The 20,055-nt window shown below is 41.5% G+C and overlaps 1 protein-coding gene across 6 annotated transcripts in view; it reads left to right on the top strand.

Moving 5' to 3' along the window:
• necab3 (N-terminal EF-hand calcium binding protein 3) overlaps window positions 1-20,055 on the top strand; it is a 28,125-nt gene that overhangs the window by 4,102 nt on the left and 3,968 nt on the right. For 3 of the 6 annotated variants that reach the window (XM_047332770.1, XM_035632050.2, XM_047332771.1), the window contains exons 4-14: window positions 1,272-1,296; window positions 7,561-7,669; window positions 9,029-9,054; window positions 10,279-10,376; window positions 11,664-11,833; window positions 12,766-12,852; window positions 13,473-13,594; window positions 14,963-15,042; window positions 17,110-17,163; window positions 18,803-18,915; window positions 19,344-19,421. In XM_047332770.1, the coding sequence (XP_047188726.1) occupies window positions 1,272-1,296; window positions 7,561-7,669; window positions 9,029-9,054; window positions 10,279-10,376; window positions 11,664-11,833; window positions 12,766-12,852; window positions 13,473-13,594; window positions 14,963-15,042; window positions 17,110-17,163; window positions 18,803-18,915; window positions 19,344-19,421 (962 nt within the window). The remainder of the gene's footprint in view (window positions 1-1,271; window positions 1,297-7,560; window positions 7,670-9,028; window positions 9,055-10,278; window positions 10,377-11,663; window positions 11,834-12,765; window positions 12,853-13,472; window positions 13,595-14,962; window positions 15,043-17,109; window positions 17,164-18,802; window positions 18,916-19,343; window positions 19,422-20,055) is intronic. The other 3 variants (XM_047332772.1, XM_047332773.1, XM_035632051.2) reach the window with 3 other exon arrangements.

The following is a 20,055-nucleotide window of genomic DNA, read 5'->3' on the forward strand; positions in this document are numbered from 1 at the left end:
GAGCAGGGAGGTGGGGGGGGGAGGGGGGGGGCGGGTAAAAATGTTCCTAGGATGGGTTACAGTGCCTCAGGGGGAAAAGAAATGACTGCTGACTGAAGGAAAAACAGGTTTACCGGCATGCACCATATGCAGAAGCTCAACAAAACAGTGTAGATAGAATGTTAAGGTCAGGTTCATGTATTAAAAGAGGAGGAGTCGATGCAGAATGTCCGGCCACCATGCTATTAAAAGCAACACTTGACTTTAAAGCTGCAATAGGCAAGTTTTAGGTTTACACGTTTCTTATGCAGTTAAAATTGATTGCACGGTGTAATGGTGATAGAAATATGACACCAGCCACACTGTTCCAATCCCCTATAATGCTGCATTCACACCAAACACAAAGCAAATTTTGGGGTTTTAATCCTCGAGAAAGTTTGGCCACAGGGTCACTTTTATTTACTTGCGCGAGTAAACACAACCTGCAAATATCTCCTCCCGTTCTTTGTCGGATGTGGTCATCGGAGACATCGGGAGAATCTCAAGGCTAATTGGCGTCCACGACGCTGCATGACGCGAATATTTTGCGAAATAGCATATTGAATATTTCAACTCGACTGAGCGAAGCGAATGAGGCGAATTTCGTGTTATCCGCGACGCCTGCGTCCTTGCATTGTTTTTACGACTCGATTTTCTGCACAACGGAATTCTAACACCCTTTGCGTAACCACAACAAGGAAGAGAGTAGCGTTCTCCTGATACCTATCCCCAATTGACAAAAAAACAACTCAACCTCACAGGAGAAAAAAGAATCCTTTCAGCGGAGGAACAAAACCAGGTGAAGAAGGAGAGCGATAGAAAAAGAGATAAAAACGAGAGTAAACCTGAGATGGGAATTCACTCCGTGGAGAGAGCTCTGAACTTGAGAGGCTTGTAAAACAACATGCAGTTTGTCTTCAGATCAGTTAGTAACACAGCCATTATTCTTTACACCGCTTCTTCTGAAATTGCTTTTCACTTCAGAAGTGACAACTGTTGAGCTTGTTTTTGAATTGACGCGCACACTACCAAATGGCATTCAAGCTTACATGACCCACGTCTTTGTCATTGTCCTTGTTCATATGACGGCTCTGTTCAATGCAGCAGGACAAAACAAAAAAGAAGCTTGTACGGCAGATGTCGCATCTGCCATGAAGTTTTAAAATCTGTACCTGCTTACTGCAAGGATCCCTTCAGTGATTTTTGACTATAGAACAAATAACCTTGTTTCCTTTCTCTTTTCTTTTTTGCAGATTTTCCGCCGAGCAGACAAAAATGGTGAGTAAACCGTACAATACATGTTCGGTGGTGCATAATTTGTCACGATGCATGCTTGTTGTTGGCCCCGCGCTATACTTATTGTGCCTGAGACACTCTGGGCGCAGAACAAAGGGGATTTTCGCGAATGTCTCTTCAAGTGAAGCGCCAAATTTTCCTCTTCATGCTCCAAAAAGTACCCAATTGAGGGTTGACCTGAGGATTGTGTCACACAAAATAAAGCACCTCTCTCGCAGTGTGTAGGCGGAGATGACTGGGTTCTGTTTACAAATGTAATGTGACTTATGTCAACGTATGCTGAGGCAAGATACATATTTTATTTGCAGTTATTTCTGTTTCTGTACCCTGAAGGTATGTATCTGTGAGGAAGGGCTGACGGCTGACACTTCTTTTGAACCGTGCAATATCAATATTTAGGAAATCTGAAATTTTGTCAATTATGTTTTTAGGTTGTAGCGATCAAACCTTGGATGCCCTTCATGGACCTAAAAAGACCCATTCCATTTTCCTGTCACATTGTCCTAACATTGCACTCACAGGAAAACGAACCCCAACAATCTTGGGATTTTCTCTATGTGTGAAAGCTGCCTGACATCACATATTTATAAAAGAAAAATTTCTTCGCAGCTGCACATGAGATTTAAAATATCCTTGCTGTAATATTAATGTCCTCGTTGCTCCTCTGTGGTTCTGCGGCGACAGATGCCCTGTGGAAAAAGATATTCATATCTGTCCAAGATGAAACAAGGTGCCAAAGCAAGTCAGGCGAAATTGCACGTCACTGGGTCATGGTTGCATTTACAGGGGGCCGCAATCAACAAATGCGTCAACGAAGCAATTACTTCTCAGGAGCTCTTAGCATTCACTATGACGAGTCTTGTACGTGATGAATTGTTTCTCCAGCCAAATATATTCATTGTCATATTTTATAGCATAATGAGCTCAGCTGCACCAGTTGCGGAGAAGGAGGAGGAGGAAGGAGGGGTGTTGGTGAAAGGAAAACACAAAGAAAATATAATGTGCCATACGTCCACGGCTATTTATATGTCAGTAACAAGTACCACCGGCCTTTAGCCTGGAAACCAGACCAATTAGTGGGCTCATGTTTATTCACTCTCTGCCCCCTCAGATTCAGAGCGATTTCCATCTGTGCCGAGATGGGACAGTCACAATCACAACCATTTAACTAAAATGGGGTGGGTTTGATAAAATAGCTGTGTCCCAATTCAGGACCTTTTGGAGGACGGCCACGGTCTACGCGTTCATGGGAGGTGGGTATCCTTAATCAAAGGCCAAAGCGAAATGAGACGGTCTGGTCTACGGCAGATATCCTATCGGCATCAGCAGCATGTTACGCCCTTGCCGCTGTCGCCTAGCAATGGAGCTGCAGTTGACCATCGTACAAGACAGTTTGTCAGCGGTGCACAATTAATCCTGGGATAGGGAGGGCCGGGGATGGATCCACCCGTTGGATCGCTTTTGGCTTTTGGCGGCCGCGTTTGAAGGAATATTTGTTTGTCATTCTGCCATTCGGAAATACTCCAAGTCTCCAAGTAAACACTTATGTTACTCCACGTGTGCTAAAGTGTGCATGATTGCTAACTTAGTATCATAGTGATGATACGGTGTATAATTGACTGAAAAAACATTGCTTTAAGCATTAAACAGCGTTCAAATTTGACAATTAAAAATCCCAAAACAACATACGCGTATATGTTTAAAGGCCCATCTCCATGAGAAGTGAGCAAACTTCATATTAGTTCATACTGTGGAAAGCTCTGGAAAAAGGAAGAAAAAAAAAATAACCTTGAGTCGAGATGGTTGTTAAAAAAAAATCATATTCATGTCCTTGAAGTTTTGGGCTGCAAGCACATCCTGCCTTTAATGGTTTAATATTCACCATCACCAGTGTGCATGAAATCCTCAGAATAATTAGCCATCTCACATAACCCCGACTTTAACTTAATTGGCAGAATGGTCACAGGGCAGCACTCGATTTAAGACAGAACCTGACATTTTGCTGATAAACATTTGTCTTCCTGATCCAGATTCCAGACGTCCAGATACAGATTTCCCTTAGATATAGAACGCACTTTACATTTTGAAAGCTGAAGAGTTAATTTCTTCTCTGTCTCCTTAATGAACCCTCTTCTTGCCTGACACCTAAACCAACCCGGAGGAAAAAAGACCAGTCAGATTCAGACCATTAGTGAGTTGGAGAATGGAGAAGCAGTAGAGTGTGTAGTCTAAAAGCAGCATACAGGCTTAAATTAGGATATAGAAGCTAAAAGGCAGCTTATATCACAGACGTCCTCACAGATGGCCTGGTGGAACACATCCTAAGCAGAGCATTGATGCTAAGAATAACCAGGAAGGGGAAAAGGACTTGAGTTTACAGTATTCCATAAGAGCTTAAAGAAACAGGACCCAGCTCTCTAATAGTCGTTGCTTTTGTGGGAATTTATAAACCACCTAATAGACGCTGCGATGGGAATAACCTTTTGAGAGATTAGAGTGTGGCCTACTTTGTGCCCTACTTTACAGGATTTCCTCAATTGCACATTTGGTTCTTGTTTACTCAAGATTACTCTGAGCACTTTGATTAGACTAGTCAGACTTTTTTTTTTACAAACTAGCAATGCTCCAGGCCCCTTTTGCAGATCCCTGCTCGAAAATGACATGCCCAAAATGGAAAGAGTATATCTCTGCGACTACAAGGTCTATATGAATAATCTTGGTATCTATTTAAAGGCAACACCTGTGATATTTCAGCAGAGGTGAAGAATGGATGTTTATTGGGTCAGAGTAAATGAAGATGGAACACAACATAAATGAAAGATTTCATGTCCGCCTGAAGAAAAATTACAAAAAAAATATTTTTTTGTATTTTACATGTAATGCCAAGCAGAAGTCATTTAAGGTCACTTTCCTTATACACTTTATTCCTCATTCCTGCATAAAAGATTGTGGATGAAACTCAACGTGATTTGTGAACCTAACGAGCATCCACAATTTCCACAATAGCTTGAATAACGTGAGCCTCATAAGTCACAAAATAGGCCTTAAATGTGTATGTTATGATTGTTTTTTTTGGAATAGTTGATCTACTTAGAGAATTCAAGGTTCCTCATGTGTCACTGGGCCATTGCATGATTGGTTCATTTGAATTTAAAGGCATCAGCTGTGGTTTGGGTTGGGAATCTGTTGAACATCTGGAAACTGCAGCTGCTCTAAAATGACTGTGATTTAGAGCCAATGAAAGCCGGTGACATTTCGATGTAACAAATTCCTAATAAAACACAACATGGACGGGACGTGACAAGTATTAGAAAAATAAATGCTGTGGCCCATTTTAGAGATGTGCAGTTTAAGTACAACAGTATGATCCCATCATTTGAACATATGCAAACTCTGAGCGAAAAAGAGAGTCTATGAACTGTTTAGATTAAAATCCAAAGAAAGTTTAGGTCGGTGCCAAGATGTTTAGCTGTATAAATATCAAAAGACAACCTGTGCTGGAGGACAACAGTGATGAACAACACAGCTGTGTATCATAAACATCACTTCACAATGATACTCGACTGAACAATGACCTCCCAAGTGTTTCTCCATCATCTCACCGAGCCATCAAAAGACACGAAAGTGATTGAAGTGGGGATGCATGAATTGGAAGTGAGGAAAGACTGAAAGGCATAAGTCTTAAGATAACAAACATCTAATCCCCCCCCCCCCCCCCCCCCAACCACCACTTTACTGTGCTGTTTCTCTTGATGCCATCTGTCATCGTCGGCCCTTAAGAACACGCAGGAGATTAGAATCATTATTGCTCTCTCACGTTTTTTTCAAGGAGGCTGAACTCGAGTTCACAAACTAATGGGTGACTTCACGGTGGGTCGCCACTTGGTTTTGAGGAAGAAAACGCCGTCATTACCAAAGGTGTTTTGGGGTCACTTTCATATGTGGAAGCAAACCCGATGAACATCGGTTATCTGCGAATGCTGGGTTTCCAAATTCAAACCGGTAGTTTTCAATGTGGACAGTAATCAGTGGCTCTGTGGATATAAATTAGAAATTCAAGTAGCCTCATTCACTGTCAAAGAACACACGACCTTCAAAATGCACACGCTAAGAAAACCGTGTTTTCCATCTAACAATTAAACTTGTCTTTTTTTTCCTTTACCATAATTCCTTTTAATAATAATAGAAGAGGTAAAGCAAAGCTTGTGTGTGTGTGTCGCGGTCCTCCCCTTTCATGGAGAAGACATTTCACCCAGGACCGTCACAGTGAAGACCGCCAGAAGTCATCATCAGTCCATCAAGATGATTATCAAGAGTGTCACCTCGGAGCATAACTGCTGCCTGTCTGATTTTCTTTTACCCCAGATACAGGAGGCTTTCACCAACACATTCATGCAACTCAACACTGTGAAAAGAGCCTTGTAGAGGGACCTCAGAACAAAAATATAAGTTCATCAACAAAGGGAAATAGAGGTTAAAATGTTATTGTGACTATAATGCATATGATGTAGTTTTCTGCAAATTGCTCCGCATAAAATCTGTATTAAAAGGCAATGGCCTTCACCTAAGAGGAGGAAAAAAAAATCTATTTTCCAGGAGCTCAGTCTCTGCTCCAACATGCGCATTTTTTTTTCTTCTATTAAGTAGAAAGCAAAACATTACAAGGCGATGAATAGTGAATAAATGTGTCGATCCAAAGGATTTCATACAGCTCTGCATACCAATTGGCAAAACTGTTGTGGTGTAAAATGCTGATGAACCGCTCCAATGTACAGAGGTGGAGAAGCACAAAAGACGTTTCAATAAATCTCGCTTTCTTTTTGGTTTTGGTGGAAAAAAACAGAGGAAGGAGCAGGAAGTTTAAAACGCTGTCTGAAAAAAAGTGTTGAGGGGCCAGGCTTTGTCTCGCCGCAGCACATTACGCATTCGGGTCAGAGGTAAAGACGAGCAGTGTCAAGCAGGCTCCAGCTGAACAGATGGTCTTCATGCTCGCCCTTGAGTTTTCACACGCGCTGACTCTGCCAACTGGAACTCTGTGGCATATTGAACTGCTCTCATCTTCACGTGGCATGTTGCGGACAAGGTCATTAATTGGGCAGGTTACTCAAAGGCAATACAAAGCCAAAATTCATTCTGCGCTGGGGAAGGTTCAAAGCCAGAGCCAAATGAAACACATGAGCGCTGATAGTTTTGTGTGTGGGTGCAGCAATGACACGCCTTCACAGCAAAGCTGTTTTAGATATGAACTCCGGAAAATGTCCGGTTTGGCGTTTGCATATGAAGAACGCAGCACGAGATTGTTCGCGTCAGACCGTAGACTGTTTATGAAAATGGACGAAGTCACCGGGCCTGGAAAATGAAGCCAATGCGTAAGTGCCTGAAGCCTGTATTCTCTGAAATCACCAGCAGAGGGCGACTCGCCGGTTGCAAAAAGACGTCCGTTTCAATTGAAGACAATGAGAAAATGGCTCCACTTCTCACTGGATTTATAACGTCAGTAAACATTTTGGTGATGGTCTCAATCTCTGATTTCAAGTCTTCTCCAATACAGCATCATGTTCATTTTTGTAAATTGTGGTCCAATCTAAAATAGATGATAAAGCACTGTATACATTTGAGTGTAGATACAGCTGGTACCGTCCAATCGGTGCAGGTGCAGGTGGACGCACAGTGGACGAACTCTCAGTCAGACCCACTCCTCACTCAAGTGCGGAGTGTTTGTCTGTCATGACTCAAAAAAGATCTCCATAGATACCAGTCTCTCTGTTGGTCTGGACTCCTTTTTTCGAGGACGAAAACTGTTTCTCTAGCAGTTTCTCTCGGGGAGTGTAACTGCTGACCGATCTGTGGAGTTGGTGCCAGCGGACAGATTGATAGGAGGCTCACAGAGCCATCACTTCTTCATAGGCGACAACCAGGCTATTTATCTTCTGCTATTGATTTCTTCCGAGCAATGTCTGTCACAACAAGCTGTGCTCACGATAACCAGTGCGAGGAGAAAGGTACAAAACTGCCGCCTGCTGCCATTTTACATTTTAACAGTTCTATTTTGTCAACAAATTTCTGCACATTATTGTCTGTGGAGCCGTTTTAAGGATGAGGGCTCTTCAACTTTTTTCAGCGCAGTTCTTGCACATACACGTTGAACATTAAAACAGGCCTTGTGTTTGAGTGCCTGCCATCACCAATATTTATAATCATTGTTATTGTGGCTCTGTAATAATGTAGACTTCCCCTGTGTTTCAGATGATGGAAAGCTGTCATTCGAAGAGTTCAACACTTACTTTGCGGATGGGATTCTGACCACCGAGGAGCTACAGGAGCTTTTCTTCTCCATAGATGGCCGACAAAATAAGTGAGTTTGCTATATCAGTGCTGTACTAAATTGCTTCCGAAAACGTGTTCATATACGCACACAAGAAAACACTGAACAGTAGGTGTTTTGAACTTGAACTCACAGTTGATGTGTTCCTTTGTGTTTATCAGCTACAAGCTAAATGCCTCACAGCTAGAGGGACGTCTTCAGTAAAAAAAATGAGCCCTGCGACCAAACTCAAGCCGGCTGAATTAATGTTTACCCCGATCCTTTGGACACAAAGTACTGCGAGCTTAAAAACCCACCCTGCCAAGATTGCAATCGAAGAAATCGGCCTCAGGGTAGCTGCAAAAATCACTGGTCTGCAGAGAATGTTCAACTCACTGCAGCCACATACAAGAAAAAGAAAGATTTCTCCCCTGTAGTGGTTTATGAAAAGGTTATGTTTTCTTCTATTTTTCTAAAGCCAATCATCTCTATTGTCTTAGGTAGATTAGGGATTTGTATTCATAGCGCAGTTTGCATTTCTCCACGTCTTTGCATTTGTACCAACATAAGAGATTAGAGATAAGAGATTGCAACGTGATTGGTTGTACAGTAGATTCGTACTTCCGTTGCCTCTGACAGTGGCAGATAATTAAATTCTGGCGGAAAGAAGAGAGGTACCTACGTTGACGTTATAAAGATGAAGTGGTTATTTGTTTTCGAAACCAATATATTCTTCATTTTGATAGGTCATGATTGAAGTTAAACGCAGCATTTAAATGCTTTGAAGGTGTAAATTCAAAGAAAACACATGAGATGTTACGTTGAATGTCCGCCATCTTTAGAATTCCAGGAGACATGACAATATGCACATATGCTGTGTTCGCTCTCTTCCCATTAATCAGCTTCTCTCATCGTCTTGTACCGGAGAGTGAAAAATACCTGTAAATGCCATTAACGCAACAGGGGAACCTTTCATTTCCCTAATTGTTCTGCTTTTATCAGACTGCGATGCTGAGATCAGTTTTGCCTCCAATGAAAATATTTCTTGCCACGACTTGTGAACAAAGAAGTATCGATTTCAATGCGTTTGCAGCACCGAAGTAAGGGCGGAAGAATAACTGCCTCAACGTCCTTTTTTCACCGGAGACCTTCTTTGTGTAAAAACAAAGTGCAGGAAAATGAATTTCCTTAGAAGAACAAGCATGTCAGATTTTGGGGCTTTGTACGGTTTTATCACCGGAATCCTACGTATTTTGTAATGCTATGATATACACGTGTTGGAGCAACCAGCAAGCAATCACAAGCAGCACAACTTTGATTTTTCTTGAATAAACATTATCAAGACTTTATTTATTTATCTCATTTATATATTCATCTTCTTTTGTGTGCTTGTGTTGCTCTTTCCTGCAGTAATCTGGAAACTGACAAGCTATCAGGTTGGTGGGAGAGTGCTTTTGTCTGATTTAGTGTCTCAAGGTTAATTCATATCTGCCATCAAAATTCACCAACGTGTTTATTTATTTATTCATTCATTTGTGGATCCATATGTTCCACATGATAAGTTGCATGAGCAATGTGAAAGGAACAGTACGGTATTTTGGAAAAACCACATACCAACATAGCATGGCAGCTATCTCCTCGTCTTTGTGCTAAGCTAAGCTTAAACAGCTGCTGAGCTATCATGGGACTGGTATCAATCCACTGATTTAACTATCCAAAGAAATGCAAATGATCCAGCTATTATTTAGCAAGTGTATGCACCCCAAGCTGCACCACAACCATCCACCTCCAGCTCCGATTTGAAATCTGGAAATATTTGAAAATCTGGCACACGTCTATTGACCTCTATTTTCTCTTATCATCTTAAAAAATGCATGTGTGTGTGTGTGTGTGTGTGTGTGTGTGTGTGAGTCAGTTGACCTAAATAAAGTGAAGAGAAAATAGGGCAGGGACCTGTAAATACCAGTAGTACGCAGAATAAAACTTGCTGCATAATTTATTGAAAGGGAATGGCATCTTTTCCATCTGACGTCAAGACAAGTTGACTCTTACTTCCGATTTACTTCCCCAAATATCTATCCGTCGTTGCATTGTGTTCTTTCGACCAAGTGTTACATTGTCATGGTTTGAATTTCTGTCAGGCACATTGTTTGAATCTTGCCGATCCTTTAACCTAGGATCATGTTGCTGCTTGTGTCATGTCAGTTGACTTGATTATAGTTAATTAAGAACCAAGAACTAATGCTTAACAGCTGTTTACTGTGATTTAATTAAAAACATTTTTTTTTCCAATTTTGTAAACGGCATCAGTTGCAACATAAATATGTATAACAGTTTCTTCATATGATTTGGCTTGATCTATTATCAAATGAATCATGACACTAGGTGATTAAAAGTAGGATTAAGACAACCGTGTCAGTTTCACGACATGGTGTAATCTTTGAGTGTTATTGACACTTGACCTGCCTATGAAACTAAACGTGGATATTTTTACTCATTACAAAGATATCCTCATTACCATCACCATGGTCTTAATTGGAATCTGCCATAGCAACATCTAAAATTTTGTTTTCAACATTAAATTTCTGAATAAATTCAATCAATGTCATTTTTATGACATTGCAATGGCACTGACATGTTTTTTTCTTATTTGCTGTTAGATTATTTTTCTCAGCACCTGGGGGAGTATCTCAATGTCCTCTCAGCACTGGAGAGTCTGAACGTTGCCATCTTAAAGGCAATGGATAAGACTAAAGAGGTAAGAGAATCCATGACAACTTTTATTTGTGCCTCTGAAATTTTGTTATGGACCATAGTTGTATGTAAATTTGCTTCCATTCCATCTTCTTTATTACAAAAACTAAGAGAAGAACCCCAATGATGAGTGAAGACACAAAAACACACACCAGAATGGTCCTGTGACCTCTTGTGTCTGTATTGGAGAAGCTAGAAACTAGAGATTGAGACCATAAGCGCAGGAATATGTTTACTGACGTTATAAATCAAGTGATAGATTGAGTCATTTTCATAGAATCTGACTTATTTTTGTAACCAGTGGAGTCGCCCTCTACTGGACATTCTAGAGAATACAGGCTTCAGGCACCTTCGCATTGGACTAGTGTTATTAGAAAAGGGAACATCCATCACAGTGTGAGATATTCGCTAGATGTTTTCCCTTTCATTTTTGCTAATGTAGCTTAACATCGGAGAGACGTGTCCGCCGGCAGTCTGACCATTTAAACATTTGAATCATGTTGCTATTGCAGGGAAACTGTGTGATCTTCCACGTGTCCCCCACAACATCCTCCAGGATTCATCTGCAAACATTCGGCGCAGCCCCCGTTCCACGCGTGTTTCTCCCAAACCAGTGCTTCATGTAATCGCAGTTGACAAAAGATTTGTAAAATGCCTCAGGACTTCTTCGAGGTAACAACCTAGAATCGGTGATTTGAATTTCAGCAGCACAGAAAGCGGAGGGAGATGTGTCCTGGATAATTATGCATCCGGTCTTAATTAGATCACCTTGCTCCCCTGATCTGTTCTGGTACTTCAACGCTGTCGGAGGGCGGGGCGGTCCATAGAGGATTGTGCAGTTGCTAGTTAGCAGCTGTGGTCTGTCACGGAGTGATCTGGACGCCTAATCCCATGGTGCATTTTCAGTAGAGGCTGCTCATCATTAGAAACGTTGACAAAGAGCCGCGCTGCACTTCGTTACTTCGTTGGCGCATTGTGTGAATGCGTCGCCTCTGAGAATGTGTTTGTGTTTTGGGACGCGGGCGGCAATTGTGCCTCCTATTAGACTCCTTTCACCTCGGAGTTTGGATGTGCACTAATGAATAATGCACCTTTGTGTGTTCGGCGAACATCAGCCAATATTATTGCAGCGGTCATATATTTCACGAGAGCCCGTGGCCTATATTTGTTTTGGATAAGTTATCGATGGATCTCTTTCCATCTCTGTCTTGTTTTGGAGATGTCTTTACTTTGCTGTTGCTGTCGCGTCTGGTTCTGCATTATCTCTTCTTCTCTCTCTCTTTTCTCTCAGGAGTACCAGGGTTCCAGTGTGCTGGGCCAGTTTGTCACCAGGTTCATGCTCAGAGAGACGTCCGGTCAGCTCCTGTCTCTACAGAGGTCACTGCAGTGTGCCATGGAGGCTGTGGGAGAACAGAGCAGCCCCGCTCCGTTAGTATACGGCAATATGACACCGTCTGAACCGTGCGTTACTTCTGCAGATTGCTAGACATTGTCTGCACAATACTGTACTGTGGTTTTGGGTAGGGCTCAGGCAGGGTCTTGCTGGCTGACTATTGGGTTCTGATCTATTTACTAGCACAAATTAGGACCTCTGTTCACATTTACTCATAGGAAAGTGTGGAAAGAGAAGTTGCACAGGAAGAACTGAGCGTAACTCCCAAGAAATAAGCTGCTTTCAAACATGCACCAAAGTCTGGACATCTTCCTGAACTTCTCCGGAGGGGCTCTTTACAACAGTGACCAAACAATAATACCACCTGGAACCACTAGGGGCAGAAAAGTTGTCTGTTGCCTCTTTAACCAAAGTCCTCAATAACTTTGCCAGACCCAATCAGCGAAGATACTAAAGATACTATATTCTACACTATTTCATCAAAATTGCTACAGGAAAGCATATATATAACAACAAACCATCAAGGGAATTAAATTTGTAGTCTCCATCACAAACACCTTCAACTGACTCTTAGCATTTTAGGTAACAAGGACACTTGTCCCACTTCTTCGTGGCTAGCCAGCTCGTAAGCATATGACTTGCAGCAGGGTTGTCTGTTGCATGTGTCAGGGCTCAGCGGCGCTCTCCTCTCTCCCCTCTGGGTGCCACACTGGCATTATTGAAAATAATGGAGCGATTATAGCCAAGGTGAATTATTGAGAGGGGACTGTGGGAGGAGGCATAAGGGGAGCAAGCATGATAAGGGCTTCACTGGAACTCCCCAGAGAAAGAGAGAGCACAGAAAGTCTGAGATACTGGAACAAATGAGAGAGCTTTTTGCCCCTCAAATAACTCGATTTTGGAAAGAAAAAGATAGGGTATGTGAGAGTTGGGAGGGGCAGGATTGGACACGTATTGAGTTGGCGAGAAACTGCTATTTCTCTTTGCTTTTGTTTCTCAGCGGTGGATTTATGGCTGTTGCAGTGGCCTTTGGGTTCCAGGCTGTTCTCAGCATGAGAACCTCCAAGCAATGCGCTCCCTCTGCGCTGTCAGCGTGATGCGGCACACACACAGACACACACACACACACACACACACACACACACACACACACACACACACACACACACACACACACACACACACAATAGAGTGAACACAGAGATACGACAAAAGTAGGGAGAGAGAAGCGCACACTAACAAGAACAAACAAATGCACACACACACACACAAACACACACTCTGTAGTGTCACACTCTCATGAACACACAGAGTGCTTGATGTCCTGCCCTTGACTTTTCCATCAACGACAGAGCTGTGTCTGCTCTCTCTCTCTCTCTCTCTCTCTCTCTCTCTCCCTCCCTCCCTCCCGTGCATCAGACATTAACCTATCTCAGTTTCTGATTTGAATCAATTATTAATGCCTCCTTCCTTTACCCCCGCTCCTGGTTTCTCCGTGACTTTATATTGCTCCCATCTCCGCCTGTCTTCTCTCATCCCTCCTCGGTTTATTCCATGTCCCCTCTTCTTCATTCCCCCGCTTGTCTACCCTCTATCTGCCAAATCTTCAATTTTGTCTTTTAGTTCTTTTCCCCCTCACGTCTCTGACAGTTGCTGTCTTTCTCTCCAATGTTTGTCCCCCTGGGTCCCTCGCCGCTGTCATGGCAGGAGAGAGGCAGAGGCACCCGAGTTGACAGCGGTACAGAGGAATGGCAGGCGATGTGGTCGGAGGGTCCATAACAACCTGTGCATGTCCCCGTCAGACCCCTGCTCCCGCATCTTGACCACAGGTAAAAGGAATATCAAATGAAATTCACCTTCTTTTTCTTTTAGATAACATAAACAACAATCAGTTATACTGCAGCACTATAAAACTTCATCATAGAACGTGTTGAAAGTGATTAAAAACATATTTATCAATAACTTTTACGGGAGAGGCAGTTTTGAGGAGACCTTTTGGAAGCAATGAATGCTGCTTCGCAGTAAAAACAAAAATGTATAGAAGTTGCTGCAGTGTTACTTTGTTTCTTCCGAACTTAAAGCAACTTGTACCTTATTTTTAGTTTTATTAAGAGTCAAACTCTGAAGTTGTAATTCTGTATTAATTACAGACACTGTTCCATGTAGATTCCATAGGAAGCAAAGTACATGTCTGAGGTTGTATTGTTATGTGGCTGAATGGGAAGAAGACTGTCAGAGTCGTACTGTAAGTCAATGTTCCTCACATCATGATCATTTGTTCTAAATTTCCGCCAAAGCATATCCGCAATGTGATTTAATCACTTATTCAACAGACATTTGAGGAATCGTGTTCAGCGGTGCACCCATGAACGACTCCCATCGCTGTCATCAGTAATGTGCATCGTTACAGCAGGCGGTAGTTTTCCCTGAAGGCTTTTTACTTCTGCAAAGATCCTATTGCCATTTTCTAGAGAAAATGTTGAGCCTCATTTATTTTCTTCTTCAGTCGTATTGATAGACTGAACATCCTCATCATTGAGCCCACAATGAAGGAATTAACCTCTGGTCTGAAAATGAATTGTCAGTCAACCGTATCAGGAGTCTAATGCCCTTTTATTCTCATATCTTACGCACATTTCATTTTATAATAACTGTTATTTAGATGTATAATTCTATATTTAATCACATTTTCTTCAAATTTCAGAGTTTTTTCAGAGTTAGAAAAGATACGTGTCAGATGTTTTTTGTTTACCATTTCCATCGCCCTCCTTGTCAGCCGATGAAATCCATCTGTTTGGGCTCAACTCAATTGGTCAATGCAGTCAAATGATTAAACACAGACCGGAAACTGTCGGCCGTGTTCTCACGCTATAGTAAATATCAATACACTACAGTATGGATTCATTTCTGCACTGACACAAATCCAGGTAGAATTAGTTTGCACAATGGAATTGGGTCACACATTTACACTGCTATTCAGGATTCCCCTTTTTTTAAATAATGGATTTAACTTAAACACAGATCGAAAGTATGTTGAAAGACCTTTAATTGTCGTCTGTGGTTGAAACGTGATGTTAAATGTATGTATCCTTTTTTTTTATGATACAAGACACATTTCAGTTGTGTCCATCACTAGTGTAATGTACAATCTATCGATCAATCAATTTGGTCATTCCGGTGATCTTGTGTCGTCTCAGGTGTGAGCATGGAGGGTGGAGAGAACTGGTGCTCCCAAATCAACAGGCTGCAGCAACTTTTGGATAAACTGGACTGTCAGGTATCAAACTTTGCTCTGTATATAATTGTGTTAAGATGATCTTCTGACCTCAGTCTGTGTGTAGGTGCACATCTATGTTTGACACACCAACCATAGACTGTACAGTATATAAAGATGCACGAAGTGACGCAGTGACGACTTATTGTTCTATGACTTTGCACATTTGGTCTTTTCTTCTCTGAGCCACTTTCTAACTTTGTTTTCGAGAGGTGCTGTACAAATAAAGGAGACTGTATTTATTATTCATGAAAACAAATTGGGGCACAGAGCTTTAACATTTTGGGACACTGGTGAGCACCCGCGGATGAAATGAATGCCTAACCTAACCCTCTATGAATACAAATATGCACGGAGCAATCATCAAACTCTGAATGTATTAACACATTGAATTTGCATCAATCTAATAGGAAATAACAAAATGGGCTGTATTGCATTTTGTCATAAGCCTCTTTTTTTTATTTGATGTTAAATGACAAATTATGGCTTGATAACATATGTCTAATGCACTCATTTTCCAAGAAATATTTTGTTCTGGGATACAGGATATTAGAGAATAAATAATATTAAGAAATGCATGAGTGGGCTACACAATCAGCACTGCAGACTTTGCATATCGTTACGGCAATACCTGTAAGTTTGGCTGCTTTCATAAACATGCAGATTTCACTGGACTGGACTGGTATTGTGCTTCTGTCACACTTTGCGGACTGCTTGAACCATTCCTATGTGTATTTCCAGTCAGCAATGTTTGATTTTTCATACTCAGCTTTGCTCCAAAATAAATTTGGGTGCACTCACATCTTGTGAAATTCAATGGGTTGAATGGGTTCATGTCCCATTCAAACTCTCCTGCCACATCCTCTGCTCCATCTCATTCTCTCCGTCTGTTCGCTTCTTTATTAACTCCTGCTCCTTCCCACCTTTTGATCTTCCTTCCTCTCCTCCTTTCAGTCTCTCTCAAAACATTTTTTTTCTCCAGTCCTCGGTTTTATTAACCCACAGGTACTCAGAGTGGAATATCAAAGCGTTTCATAAGCTGCAGGGTGTTGGACACAGTATCCATCCCCCACGCCTCAACACCATCACACACACACACACAAACTTGTCAATCTCACTCTCACAGAATGAGTTTTTCGGCCACAAAGGTTATATTTGCTTTGTTCACACACACACACACACACACACACACACACACACACACACAGACAAACCTGTTATTACATTTGCTTTATTTATTTTCAATGCCATCAGACCTTCATACTGTAGTTTACTTACATCCCCAGAATAAGGTTTTTAATTTTAATTGACTCTCTTTTCAATCTTCATCTTATCATTCTGTTAGGTTGCCATACATTTTTTTAGACATAAGAAACACAATTACCTTTTTTTGAATGAATGGATGTAACCTTTATGCGCTCGGGGGGAATTTGTCTTCACACAACGACCTTTAAAAAACATTAACTGTATCAAATGAAAACATCAAATATCAAACGCCAGCAGAACAAAAGAAAAAAACCCACCAACATTACAGCAGCAGCTGTAATTTACACACATAGTCCACACCAACAGATTTGTTGGTTAATCTTTTTTCCTACTGCTGCAAGACGTTGCCTGACAATAAACTGTAACTGAGTTCATTCTGAACCGCCAGTAATGTGATTTAAAATATACTTCCTGCTTTTATAGTTTAGATTATTTTCAATGGCTTCATAGATTTGACAAAGTCCAAAATACACTGATCTATGGCCACAACTTTAAAACCATTAACTGGTTTTATTCTGTCGTCTCATATGTTAATAAATTGTTATTTGAAAAATCCATTCATTAAGAAAATATCAAATGGGTTCTGATTACAAAAACACAAATGAATTCAAAGAATTAGCAAATGTTTCGAGCTGTAATTGCAAACAGACATTTTGTTCTTTTTCATTACAGATTTGGTTCAATGGTTTAATTGCAGTAATTTATGTCCATACCCCCAGAAACCCTCATTATTGTTCACAAAGTGTTTCACAGAGTCAAAAGCATCTTCTCATGTTTTGTTCCTTCTTGTTTCTCTTGTTTCAGAGTCCCAAGTTGGAGCCTCTGAAAGAGGACACGCTGGCCAGCACGTACAAGTCTGTAAGTCCACCACAGTAAATCTCAGCCCGTCTTTAATTCTAGACCGTAATAGTAAATTTAATGTCTGTTTGTTTTTAGGAAAGGAAAAAATACATAGAGATGTTTCTTTTAGGCTTTGAGAATAAGCTCTCCAAAATCAAACCCAGTAACTAGCAACAATATTCATCCTTGAGAAAACGAGCTCAGAGATCAAATACAAAACTGCACACACGACGAGTGGATTAGCCCTTGTAGCTTTAGACTGTGTATTTCCCTGCCCTGATATTAATCAAAACATTTAAATGGTTTTTTTTTTTTACTGAAATTGCAAAAATACCTTCAGTGGAATCTTTTCAGGCAGATTGTTTTGAGTTTACCTGCTGAGGTTTTGAGGTACAGTGGGATACAACTTGAAAACCTTACCGTTTTCAAGGCTGTTTCTGGTAGAACGTTGTTGATGATGATAATGCCTCTCAGAGAGGTCTGTGGATTATTAAGTACATTTTTTTTTTTAAATGCCATAAGCATTACAAATCAAATCCGTCTTCCTGCATTGCATTTAGGTGGCAACAGAAGTGGCAAGAGATTGCAGAGTTGGTCATCTCAAAACTTAGCCTTTATGGCGCACCCCCCAAAATATGTGTTTTTGTAATGTGAATGACCTTTAAATGAGTCATATTATGCATGTGTTAGTGTGTTGTTATATACGTTTTTGTGTATTCAAAAGGTCTGCAAACTTAAAAAGCCCAAAGTCACTGCTCCTGGAGCCCCTGAAACGCCTCGACAGTACGATGTTACGTGCACAAGACACGCCTAGCAGCTAACACCCTAGTACGCCCCCAAACAAAGCCAGGTAAAGCCAGAGTGGAGGTCGAACCTTCCTAAACATGCTGGAAGGGGTTGACCAATCACAACAGAGTTGGGCCAGCTGGCCAATCAGAACAGACTGGGCTCCATTGGGAGGCCTTAAAGAGACAGGAGCTAAAACCGAGTGTTTCAGACAGAGGCTGAAGAGAGGAGCTGCAGGACTGAACATTATGAGGAAACTGATGCATTCACTGAACTTTGGATCACGTAAACCTTTTCGAGAAATAACCAAAATTGAAATTATGAATGTGAAAATGAGCATAATGTGTCTCCTTTAACGCAGGTGCAGTGTGTCTGAGTTTATATAAGAACACGTGTCTCATTCTCCTCTGGTCGTAAATAATGACTCACTTGAATCAAGTATCAGAAGAGGGCAGGGGGTTGGAAGATCACATGCCAGGAAAAGAAGCTCAGTTCTGCTTTAGTTGAGATGGAAAAACATGCTGCTGCTGCTGCTGTCAGTAAATTACTGTAAATGAAGTAAGTGACAAGCCACTATGAAAGACACTGATGAAGTATCCTGGCAACACAGTAAATCTTGTGCTATGTAATCAGTTTACTGTTTAGAAAATTAATTCAACTGAATTTACGTTTCGGTATGTGCCTCCATTTTCCTTTGTGCAGCTGTTTCAACTCAAGCTTAGGCTGAAAATCAAACCTGGAAGTACAAATAAAAGTGACTCAAGTTGGTGTGGTCGCCCCACAACATGAGTCGGACCACACACACGCACAGAAACCTGTTGTTTAATGTGTCGTCTTCGCTCATGCCTCCCTCTCTGTCTCGCCCCAACAGAACATCCTGCTGGTTCACAGGCAGATGGCCGTGACCGACAAAGATCTGGACAACTTCCGCAAAGTTCTGCAGAGCTACGTCGATGCCGCCACCGCCCACGCCGACAACCTGCAGTGAGTGCCGTGTTTGTTTTCAGGCGGAGCCATATTTCATTTTTAACAACTGACTGTGCCCGTATTGAGTATTGACGCGTCGTAAGAGTGGGCGGTGTGAATTGTCAGAACTGATGTTTGTGAGAAACGAGTTTGTAAGAAATACTGTTGCTGTGGAAATGACGTCAGCATTTGGGTTCTCATCCGTCATCCAGTGATATTACATCAGCTTGTATGTGACTGGTTGCGGCTCGACTGTAAATAAGGATTGAGCCGTTGTATCAGTTTACACCACCTCTCACTTGCTGTCTTCCTTTGTTCTAGCTGACATACGTCGCAAAAAAATCTCTCAAAAGAGTCAAACTTTTCATGTAATGTATCCTTGCTGAAAGCAAACTCTGTCTCTTCTTCTTGCCCGACTCGGCTTTTCTTCTCTGCCCTGCTGTCAGTGTGTCCGTTCAGAAGCTCCCGGGAAAGTCGTGTTACATAATGTATGAGTTCTGGCAAGACCGCATCTCCTGGATGAGGTCAGTATGGTGTGTGTGTGTGTGTGTGTGTGTGTGTGTGTGTGTGTGTGTGTGTGTGTGTGTGTGTGTGTGTGTGTGTGTGTGTGTGTGTGTGTGTGTGTGTGTGTGTGTGTGTGTGTGTGTGTGTGTGTGTGTGTGTGTGTGTGTGTGTGTGTGTGTGTGTGTGTGTGTGTGTGTGTGTGTGTGCGCGCGCGCGCGTTAGATGTTGGCATTGACTGTTTGGCACTCTTAACTTCTTGATGGAAATGTTCCCTGCCAGTAAAGATGAGCAGATGGCCAATCTCTCATTTCGCGCGCACACACACACACACACACACACACACACACTGAGTGCATCTTAGATTGTATAAAAATCTTCTCTATATACATATTGTATACCAATGAATATGAATCTACCATTCGTAATATTTTGCTCAGAATCTCTGAAAGGGTGTGATAAAAATCTATGAAAATATAGATTTTATAAATACTCTTTGCTTAGTAAGACTAAATCATAATCTTTGCACATACCAAATATCTCCAATTGCAAATTCGCTAGTTCAACAAATATGTAGTCATGTGTTTGTTGATCAGCTCAAGTTTCTTCTGACCTTTCTTTTTCTTCTTACTGCATCTGTCTTTGTATTTTGCTCGG

This window comes from Scophthalmus maximus, chromosome 6 (genome assembly GCF_022379125.1).
Source record: "Scophthalmus maximus strain ysfricsl-2021 chromosome 6, ASM2237912v1, whole genome shotgun sequence".
NCBI classification, from domain to species: Eukaryota; Metazoa; Chordata; class Actinopteri; order Pleuronectiformes; family Scophthalmidae; genus Scophthalmus; species Scophthalmus maximus.